Here is an 11,153-nt window from a genome sequence, read left to right as displayed (position 1 = left end):
TTATCTCTGTAGGCTTGGTCACCCATAAGGCACACAAAGATGGCCTTTATTTATTCAAATTAGTATCACACTTGAACACCACGTAAAATACAAGTGAATGATTTAGGCTACATGGATTGCAGGTCCGCCGCTCCCTATACGCAGAGTACGCAGAGTGCGAAGGGGTCCAAATACCTGGGGGGGGGCACCAAAGATTAAGGTTTGTAAAAAAATAAAATAAAAGATATTACAATATTGAATTAAAAATATAAATTAGTTATGAAGAGGCCCACCGTTGTTTTTTCTTTATTGCATAACCTATCACACAATTGCTGCAAATTAGATCTTTTTACCTAATATATAAAAAGAGGCTCCCCCCCTAACCCTAAACTGTGGCGTTGGGTTTAGTAGTTAAACTAGTTTTGGTGTTAGTAGAGTTAAACTGTGAGTCACACCTGACAGTCAGGAAGAAGCGAGTCAGAGGGCGGAGCCAAGTGGCAGTTAAACGTCTTGCAGCAGATCTTTTATACAGTATACTTACACTCTTATATGCCAGGCTGTCGCTTCACTGCACATTTCCTCGAAACACATGTAAGTGAACATATATGAAGTTGTGTTTGAGACTTGCGTCATGCGTGATCTGAATACTGACACATTCGCTGAACAACAGCAACAGCGTGCTAGGACTACATGCATATTCTCCTTTACTGGAGGAATAGCGCTGCTATGTACCTATCGCACCTAGATACTCTGATATGGTTCAATGTCGGATCCTGAATAGAAAATCACTCTACAGAATCGGTAAGGTCTTTATCCGTAAAACCGCTTTTTTACCACGTAGCCTACTATCAGCTTAAATTGTATCAACAAACCGTATGTCTCGTCAGCTAACCGAATCATTGATCACTTCAGCAGACGAGCTGCAGCAGCGATGGCATCGCCCCTGAGGTCCCTGGTGGAGGACGATGAGCGGTACCTCAAGTCCTTCCAGCTGTTCCTGGAGCGCTCCTCTGAGCACCAGTGCATGCAGGACTTCATTCAGGGCATACTGCCGGGTGAACTAGCCAGGTAATCCAGTAACCACTGCATGAACCACTGGTAAATCCCAGTGGTTCACCGCGTTCTCAGAATATGTTTGATTTATGAAGACCTACCCCCAAAAAAGCAAAAAAATAAACTAACAAAAACATTAAATGGCAGGGGCAAAATGAATGCTTACAGTAAGTGACTGTTCTTATGATTCACTTTCATTGTTTTCATTGGAATTATATGCAGAACTTGATCGTTAATATCCAGGTTTACTTTATTTTGTTATGGAGGTATTCAGATTACATTTATTGCATTTAGGTGGAATCGTTAAAAAAAAATTAAGCCTATGTCTCTATCGCGCCTGACTCTTCAGCTTGCCTCCATAACCAGTTAACATCACGGCTATTATCGTAGCTAGTGTTCCTGTTAATCTTTAAACCTGACCAGCACCTGCACCACTAAACCCCTGTTGCTATTGCACATGGTTTTTGAAAAATGAGCCAATTATTAAGGGTCCAATGGGATTTTATAGCTAGACAGGACTGCTGAGATTCCGACAACATTATCACTCCTGCCTTGTGTTTATTAACTGATCTTGATTATTAAACTCACATTTTATCTTTCCAGCTAATGCCAAATAATGGTTCAACACACGGATATTATATGCAAAAGGTGTAGAGGGTGCTGGTACGAGGATCAGTGTGGACCCACCAACAATGTGCTAACGGTGTTCAAATGTAACCTTTAGTGTCGGCGACGGAAAGGCTGAGCTGAATGTCTTCGGAGTGGGAAGCGGTTCAGGTGAGAACCTACCAGGCATTCTCTACCTTAGTGACAGTATAACTTTGTGGAGCCTCCATTCAAACATGTTCATCTACAGATCCTCAGTTGGACGACAGCCTTTGTCAGCAACTTGTCCTGCCAGTTGGGTTAATATTAACCCTCCACGGCAGACAATGTCAATAGAGGCAATTATACGTTTTTTGTTTACTGCAATGCATTTATGTTTGTGCGCTTGCATTTTGACAGAGTCTATTCCGCCAAGAATGCCAGAATGTGATGTCAAAACCGATTAAATGTTTCTGTTAATGTATTTGCAGCCACAACGACACCTGCTTGTCAGTAGACGGCGGTATGGGTTTCCTAATGGCATCTGAATTAATGACTTTATACCCTCAGGGTAGCGTTGATGCTAATCTGAGAGTTTACATGCTACATGAGCTCGGCTGACCACATCTGCTGCTGTTCACTTGCATAAGAGTCAAACAAGTGTGGTTTAACAAGTGGCTCTGCAACAAATTGAACAAGCAAAAATAATCGTCATTTTATTTTATTTATTTTTTGCCTTCCGTCTCTGACAAAATAGGTGTAAGTATGTGTGTAGTGCAGGTAGCTATGTGTTGCTAAGCGTCATTCACTGCCAATTATCTTGTGGAACATTTCCATGCTAATACCTTTCATTTAATAAAACGTGGTAGCTGTTTACATTTTATCAAAAAGGCTGACACTCCACCAAGGCATAATTAAACATTCCTGCATAAACATTCATTCTTGACTTCAGAGCGGATTTTGTTACCAAGTGGAATTTAGGATTAGTAAAACACATTAATCATCCAATCAGAGTCAGTACCGGAGGCGTATTGTCCAATGAGAGGTCAAGTCTGCTTGTTGCTGTGGTTGCAGGTGAGATAGACCTGGAGATGTTTTCTCAGATCCGTCAGAAGCATCCAAGCATAACGGTGGACAACCAAGTGATTGAGCCCAGCAGCCAACAGATACATAACTACAAAGGTACATATTTACTGTGTATTATCTCACGTTTACTCTTTCAGCCTTGCTCATCCGAGTCAGGAATGATTAACGGTTTATACCAATTGTAATTGATTTACCTCTTTTAAGAAAATTAGTTCAAACTAACTGGGGGTCACTTGTGTTCTTTTTCCAATAGTTTTATTGTCTAAGACACCAGATTTAGATTATATTAAATTCACCTGGAACAAGAACACTGCCGCTGAGTTTGAACAACACTGGAAAGAAAACAAGATGAGCAAGAAAGCAGACTTCATTCACATGATACAGGTGAATAAGGTTCCCACTATGAGCGCCAATGCTGCACATCACATTGGTTTCTTCAGTCTGAGTACATGCTGGTATTGTAGTTTAGACCCATTTCCTGGTAACATCACTGGCATAGATTGTTTACGTGGCACTTTTAACGTTTATGTATATGTTAACATGTTACAAATGTATATGTGTGCTCCCCACAGCATCGAACACTAACCAAAATAAGGAGTTCACCTACCATCTTCAGTTTTCCATCACCAAAATCATTATGATTTTCCAATTACTCATGACCAGGGCTGTCATGCACACTCTGATAATCATTCTGGATCAAGCTGTACTAAATGACTCTCCTAGACTAGGAATATTAAAGAGCATGCAATCAATGTGCCACTCATGTGACACATTTCCATTCACATTAATTGTCCACATTTCATGGCAATTAACCCACACTCGTGAACACCTGTCGTTAATAGACTATTAATTAGCCATTCTCTGGACCGCTTCGCCAGCCAATTTCTCTGGGTTTGTGTTTGAATGAACAGATGCTCTACTACGTCAAAGACCCAGACGCCACCGTCCGCTTCTTCCAGAGTCTACTCGACAAGAATGGAAAACTTCTCATTATTCTCGTTTCTGGTACATCGACATTTCTTTATCGCTCCATCAATTTCTTTACGAGTGATTATAGAGCGATGCAATTCTTATTACTGCATCCAGGAGAGGCAATCCATCAAACATTGTATGACTAGATAAAGATATATATATATTTTTAAAGTATTTTATTGCCTTTTTTTTTTTTGAAGGACTGTTGCCTACATGAGTGGCACATTATTGGATTTAGTTGTTAGATGCTATATCATTTAAAACGTTCATGTTTCTACCGGTAGACATTGAGCCGGTATAATACCTTATAACAAATTCCATGTCAACATGTATTTTTGGTTCCATGTTTTTTTGAGTCAACAATCAAGCAGTTAATCTGTAAAATAATATAAGCACATAAGACATCTGATGCTTGATTCAACCCGCCTGTCTCTGTGTGTGTGTGTGTGTGTGTGTGTGTGTGTGTGTGTGTGTGTGTGTGTGTGTGTGTGTGTGTGTGTGTGTGTGTGTGTGTGTGTGTGTGTGTGTGTGTGTGTGTGTGTGTGTGCGTTGGACCCTTAGGTAGGAGTGGGTGGGGCAAGCTGTGGCGGAAGTATCGGAGCCAGCTGTGTAACACCGAGATCAGCCAGTGTGTGACCACGCGGGACATCAAGAGCGGCCTGGAGTCCCAGGGTGTGGCCTACCGCAGTTACGTGCTTCCGTCCCATCTGGACATCAGCGAGTGCTTCGTGGAGGGCAGTGAGAAGGGGGAGCTACTGCTGGACTTTCTGACGGAGGTCCTGGACTTCAGCCGGACGGCGCCGGCCGAGCTTAAGGCGGGGGTCCTGGAGATGTTGCGGCAACCGGACTGCAGCGTGGAGACCGATGGGAAGGTCATCTTCAACAACAGCCTGGAGGCTCTGGTGCTGGACCCTCTGCCTTAAGGCCTGATTATGGTCTCCATGTTGACGCAACGTAACAGACGTCACTGCGTCCGTGCGGACTCTCCCTGCGTCCACTGCAAGGTCCTGACGTGCGCCTCCCAAAAATTCAGCAACAAGGGCTGTGATTGGTCCGCTCACTAAAATCCAACGCAGGACCAAAACAGTTGACGACTGCCTCGAAGCATCTGCATGGGCATTGCGTTGCATCGACTTGGAACCATAACTGAGCCTTTAGCATTGAGGAGGACCTTCTAAAGATCGCTGAAATCTTAAAAAATATAAATATGATTTTGTTAGATTTACCTGTAGATTAAATATTTTTATTAATGAACTAAATCGTCTGTGTCTGTGCGTGAGACATCCAGTCCGTTCTCTGAGGGATGGTTATATTATATTATATATTCTTTAATTACAACTATCACGTAACAATCTTGAATGTTGATTTGTTGGGAGCACAATCTGAAACAATGCAGCAAACAGCAATCTACCTATAACGCAGGACACGGTTGCATTTGCTAAACAGATTTTTCTCCAACAAATTTCTCCAACTCAACCTAATGAATTCACCTGAATAATTATATATACACTGTGGAGAATATATATAAGTTCAAAACAGCTAAGCAAGCTGTGCAAATAATTCTCCAGGCGTTAAGACAGATTTGTTAATGATGTCAATACCTTAGCTAGCCATATGAGGGTGCTATAAAACTAGCCATATGAGGGGAATAACTCATATTGTAAAACCAAGGCTCTAGCTCTACTGGTAGGGGTGGAACTAGAAAAAGCATTTCCTGTAGAAACTGGAGTGAGTGCTGTACAAAATGAGGATGAAAATATGTTTGAGTAAAGTTGGATAGTTTAAGACATAAAGAAATGTTAAATGGCTTAAATCAAGTGAAGGGATGTAAAAAAAGTTTAAATGGAATTAACATGCATGCCATTTAAAATGGTTAGAAACAAATAAAGTGAAGAGTTAAACAAACAGCTGAATTGATCATGTTTGAATACATTTGATTAAATATAGAAAAGCTGAGCTCTTCTGTGTGTGTGTGTGTGTGTGTGTGTGTGTGTGTGTGTGTGTGTGTGTGTGTGTGTGTGTGTGTGTGTGTGTGTGTGTGTGTGTGTGTGTGTGTGTGTGTGTGTGTGCGCGCGCGGTGGGCTACTGTTGCGACCCTGGTCGTGCTCGCCGTGTTCCGGGTGCCGCAAGGGATTCCTGGGACTATCGCTAGTGGGACCTCTGGCACCCTATAGGTCCTTTGCGGCAGGCAGGGACATAGTGAGGGGTCTCTGTGGGTGTGTATTTATATTTGTGTAACGTTACTGTACTTATGTTACTGAGTTATTGTTTCCGACACCGTCAGTGAGACATTGCGATCGGTTGAGAAAGTGGGTTTTCTGTGGGCTGTTTCTGTAATAAATTGCAACTGTCGCAGTCGTTTAGCCTATGGGCTGCTAGGGTTGTATAATTGCTCCCGACTCGTCCTTCCCGTGCTGCTCGCTCGCTACAGTAGGCTATGTTATGAGGTGAGGCATGGACCTATTAAAGAAGGTGAGGACTGCATGCCGCGCTCAACTATTGTCCTTCTTAGGTTTTATTGTTTCTTAAAGGGCACATATTATACCACCAGGTGTGAGTGTGATTAGCCTTACAAGCTGTTTCGAAAATCTGCCCCATATGATATCACTAGTGGGCGTGTCCACCTAGATGTGCGCTGGATGGATCAGTCTACCAGCCTCCCCAGTGGACTGAAGCAAACGTTGTGCATCTATCCAGCAAAGATCAAGGTGGACACGCCCACTAGTGATGTCAGAAGGTGCAGATTTTAGAAACGGCTTACAAGGGCTCACACTCACACATGGTTGCATAATATGTCCCCTTTAAAATGTTAGGATTACCTTGGAATCGCTATGAGCCATTAAGATTTTAAATATATTTTAAACTAAGGATAAACTAAAGATATTCTACATTTAAAATATAATTTCTCTGACTATTCAACTACTTCAGACTTCGTAACTTCGTAACTTAACTTCAGAACTTTTACTCAACACAATTGTATCTTCAATAATTTGAAACATGAACAGAATTTCGATATCATTAATATACTTTTTTCAGATTCATTTTAATTTCATACTGGCATGGTATATTTTCAGTTGGTCTCATTTGCCGCTTTTCCACCGCACATGTAGCTCGACTCGACACGACTCGACACGACACGACTCGACACGGTAGCAACACGGGTGCTTTTCCACCGCAAATAGTACCTCCTGGACGTGGGCGGGGTCGGCTGCGCGAAAGGGCCGTGACGTATTTGTGTACGCGACGCAAACAACACATACGCAACCCACACATGGACAGAACCCACATAACAACAATGGAGGACATCGATCACATTACTATTATTAGCCGGCATGTTGAAGAAGTTGGAGAAGTGGAACATGTTGGCTGCGGCGCTGCTATGGATGTTACCAGCATGGTTGCCATGTCGCTCTCGTGACTTCGTCACACTCTCTGGCCAATCAGTCGCCGGCCGTCTGCCGACGTCACCTTTTAGCATCGGCTCAGCTCGCTTGGTACCTAGAGCGAGTAGGTACTAGAAAAAGCAGCCACTTCAGGTACCAGATACCATGGTACCGCGGTGGAAACGCAAAAAATGCGAGCTGAGTCGAGTCGTGTCGAGTCGTGTCGAGCTGGTACCATGCAGTGGAAAAGCGGCAAATTGACTCATGTTGAGGCCAAAGCGTGACGACGTGTTGCCAGATTGCCTGGTTTCCTGCCTTTATGGGCTACTTTTAATCACGTTGAAAGTAGCCCAAACCAAACATGAAATGAAATAGAGTAAAACATCTTGCTCACTCAGATTTGAGCAGATATATTAATGTAGAAATGTTACATAAAACCACTTTAGGATAGTTGTGACACAGTTCTAATACAATTTCTATAAGAACAGATTAGATGTTTTGGAACATTTTTAACTTGAACGTGTTTCATGAAGACAATAAATAAACAATACTTAAAACGTCCTCCGCCATGTTAAGGGAGAGGGTCCAGGACCAGTGCCTCTATGCTGTTGTTAAAGATGATCTTCCCATCGGTCTCCGCGCTGCAGTCCGGGTGCCGAAGCATCTCCAGGGCCCCCTCCTTCATCTCAACCGGCGCCGTCCGGCTGAAGTCCTCCACTACGAGCAGGAAGTCCAGCAGTCTCCGTTCGCGTTCCCCTCAACGAAGCACTCGCTGATGTCAAGGTATGACGGCATCTGGTAACTACGGTAACTGATGCCCTTGGAATCCATCATGCCCTTGATATCGTCCATGCTGAAATACTGTCCAGGGTAGGTGGCAAGCTGCCTCTTGTACTTTCGCCACAGTATTTCTCACCCAGTCTTACCTGAGGGTCACACACACACACACACACACACACACACACACACACACACACACACACACACACACACACACACACACACACACACACACACACACACACACGGATTGACTGATTCAACCGATGTTTAATGTGCTATTTTTATTATACATAATCTATATAATAGTTCTTCATCTATATTATAGATGAATAATCTATATTCTATGTAGATTGCATAGATATAATCTATATTATAGATTAACTGCTTGGTTCTTGCCTTGGATAGATGGACATAAAAATATCACTGTACCAGAAACAAGGGTGATAAGAAGTTTGCCAGTCTGGCTGAGGAGACTCTGGAAGAAGCTGATGGTAGCGTCAGGGTCTTTGACATGGTAGAGCACCTGTTCATTCACATACAAGCCAAAATGATTTAGATTGTGGCGCAGTCCAGAGAATGTCCTATTATTTGTCTATTAACACAGGATATGTTTGGAATGAATGGGAACTCAACACATGAGTGGCATATTGATTGTAAAATCATTAATATTCCCAGTATAGTAGGTACTAGGGGTCTTTTGTTACATCTCACTATGGAAGGACTATGAAGATCCAGACTTGAATTACTGGGGAAGCTCATTGCCTGGTTATGAGCAACCAGAAAATCCTAATGATCTGGTGAAATATACTTTTAAAGTATACTTTGGAATACTAAAGGGTAGATGAAAGGTTTTTGTGGAACACATCGAAGTATCCAAGTTGTAACCATTATTATTGGTTGTTTGAGGTGTCATGTAATCAGTGTATCCCAGCTATTTACAGTGTCCAGTGCCACTGATTCTGGGAAATACCAACCTGTAGAATGTGGATGAAGTCTGCTTTCTTGATCGACTTTTCTTCTTTCACGCGTTGCTTAAACTCAAGGTCAGTCATATGGTTCCAAGTGAATTTAATGTAATCCAAATCTGCTGTCTTTGACACCAAAACTATGTCAAAGAAAAGACGCATGGCAAATCAGATATTAATTTCTGTTTATATTCAGGCCATTTAGCAGACCCTTGTCCAAGTGACTTACAACCATTAATACACACATTCACACACTTTCAGCGTCATCAACAGCCAGCTCGTCAGGAGCAGTTAGGTGTCTCGCTCAGGGGCATCTCGACACTCAGTTAAGAGGATTGAACTAGCAATCGCTCATATTCAAAAAATAAAAAGTTAATTAATTATGAATGTTTAGCCCTTAATCCTTCGAGACTTTATCAACAAAGCAAGGCTGAGAAAGAAACAGGATGTGATACGCAGTAAATATGTACCTTTGTAGTTATGTATCTGTTGGCTGCTGGGCTCAATCACTTGGTTGTCCACCGTTATGCTTGGATGCTTCTGACGGAGCTGAGAAAACATCTCCAGGTCTATCTCACCTGCAACCACAGCAACAAGCAGACACTTGACCTCTCATTGGACAAAACACCTCTGGCGCTGACTCTGATTAGATGCAACGTCTTTTCCTCCATCCCTACTTCCCCTGTATACAAGCACATCATCGCCAGTATAATGAATAGTGCAGTAGTCTAGATGGATATCAGCAAAAAAAACGAAAAGTCCATTGAAATTATTCATTGAGTGAGAAGGGAGATTTGCTTGCTCCAACACTGAGGATAATTCTAGTGGCAAGGAAGAGATTCAAGATCAGAGAATTTTTACAGCTGCAGGAAGCTGCCGGAACACCTCAGCTGGAGGACCGCCTATGGTGTGCCTGCCAGCAATTCCTTTTCTCTCAGTATGCTCCCCTAGCCATTATCTTTCTGGAGAACAGCAAATCAGTCAGCAGAGCTCGGGAAGCATGTATGCAATGAGCTTGGTGTGTTGCCCTGAGGGTAGACTCACAAGTCAGTCTCTCACGCTTAGTTAAACTAGAGACTGAGGACATTCTCCCAGGTTTCATTGCTAAAACTGGGTGGAATCAACAAGAAATGGGTTCGGTGGTGACATCCAGAAGTCTTGTGTGCCTGTACCAACTGTCGCACCAACATGCCTTCATGGTCCTGTGTTAAACTATTTTAACAAAGTTGAAAGAAATCCTGATTCCACCAATCTTGCAGACTGAGTGGACCATCTGATCATCCTTAATTAAACATGTTAAACCAACTGTCATGTTTGACGACAATCCACAACTGTATGCATATCCATGATTGATTACTGATATTACTACACTGGGGGCAGAGAAGGGAAGTATAAGGCCCACTAGGTTCTTACCTCCAGCACTTCCCACTCCGATGACATTCAGCTTGTCCTTTCCGTCGCCAAGACTAAAGGGCAAATTTCTAATTAACTCATACATTGAGAGGTATGAGTTAATTAGCAATGCGCTATGGGGAGGAGAAGTCATGCCTGCAAGAACAAAAGTAACGGAAACTATACGTTGAAGAAGTCAGGGAATGACATGGCCGGTGATGTAAGACTGCGTATTTAAGCCCTCGGCTTTGTTTGCTGGTCTATAGTTGTCTGATCATCCCGTTTGAGTAAACCATCATAACTCAACTGACATGTGGGACTGATGGTTAAACAATCACTTGCGGCTGAATAGTGGCAGGTCATTGGACAGCCTCTTAGCTCCGTCCACTGACTCACTTCTTCCTGTCTCTCAGGACTCTCACAAAGAGAGAGAGAGAGAGAGAGAGAGAGAGAGAGAGAGAGAGAGAGAGAGAGAGAGAGAGAGAGAGAGAGAGAGAGAGAGAGAGAGAGAGAGAGAGAGAGAGAGAGAGAGAGAGAGAGAGAGAGAGAGACTCATGCCCATCTTTACACTGACCTCCTCTTCATCATTCATGCACCTCCTCATACACCTTTCACCCTTCTCTGACGGTCTATCCTCATTGGTCTCTGGTTGTCCTCATGCATCTCCTCCAGGTCCTCTCCAATGTCCCGTCATCCTAGATTCATTCACATGCATCACGTTTCCTAATTTACATTTACATGTAATTTTCATGCAATTACATTTACAATTACAACCTCCTTGGTTCGTATGCTTTTAGAATGTTGGAGGGTCAACTTGGGAATTACTATTTTTCCATGTCAAAGGAAAGTAATGGGAAAAGTATGTCTAATTCATAGTCTAACTATAATGACAGCTCTGTGGCACTGCAGGTCATAAGCCCTGAGACCCCTGAGTTGAACTTCAATAATGTTTTGA

At 42.7% G+C, this 11,153-nt stretch overlaps 1 protein-coding gene and 1 pseudogene across 6 annotated transcripts; one reads left to right on the top strand and one right to left on the bottom strand.

Annotated features, from left to right (window-relative positions):
* Positions 1-411: 411 nt before the first annotated feature.
* On the top strand, positions 412-5,580 carry LOC132448593 (histamine N-methyltransferase-like). Of its 6 annotated transcripts, none has more exons than XM_060040023.1 (7): positions 412-570; positions 892-1,047; positions 1,757-1,809; positions 2,692-2,799; positions 2,957-3,087; positions 3,615-3,708; positions 4,237-5,580. In XM_060040023.1, the coding sequence occupies exons 2-7, from the start codon at positions 911-913 to the stop codon at positions 4,596-4,598; spliced, it is 885 nt and encodes a 294-aa protein (XP_059896006.1). In that variant the 5' UTR covers positions 412-570; positions 892-910; the 3' UTR covers positions 4,599-5,580. The 6 variants fall into 6 exon arrangements, with proteins under 6 accessions (XP_059896006.1, XP_059896008.1, XP_059896007.1 ...); XM_060040025.1 differs by having other exon boundaries at positions 420-570; positions 895-1,047; XM_060040024.1 differs by having other exon boundaries at positions 433-570; positions 867-1,047.
* A 1,740-nt stretch (positions 5,581-7,320) lies between these two features.
* LOC132448309 (histamine N-methyltransferase-like) lies at positions 7,321-8,370 on the bottom strand (annotated as a pseudogene).
* Between the last annotated feature and the right edge of the window lie 2,783 nt (positions 8,371-11,153).

The sequence above is a fragment of the Gadus macrocephalus genome, chromosome 20 (genome assembly GCF_031168955.1).
Source record: "Gadus macrocephalus chromosome 20, ASM3116895v1".
NCBI lineage: Eukaryota > Metazoa > Chordata > Actinopteri > Gadiformes > Gadidae > Gadus > Gadus macrocephalus.
Note: the sequence above shows the minus strand (reverse complement) of the source record. Positions and strands in the feature narration are given on the sequence as shown.

Bases quoted from the DNA above. Each gene is read 5' to 3' on its own strand.
- LOC132448593 (XM_060040023.1), top strand. From the start codon at position 911: ATGGCATCGCCCCTGAGGTCCCTGGTGGAGGACGATGAGCGGTACCTC. The intron at 1,048-1,756 runs GTAATCCAGTAA...TGTAACCTTTAG, and splicing joins CTGCCGGGTGAACTAGCCAG to TGTCGGCGACGGAAAGGCTG. The intron at 2,800-2,956 runs GTACATATTTAC...TTTTTCCAATAG, and splicing joins ACAGATACATAACTACAAAG to TTTTATTGTCTAAGACACCA.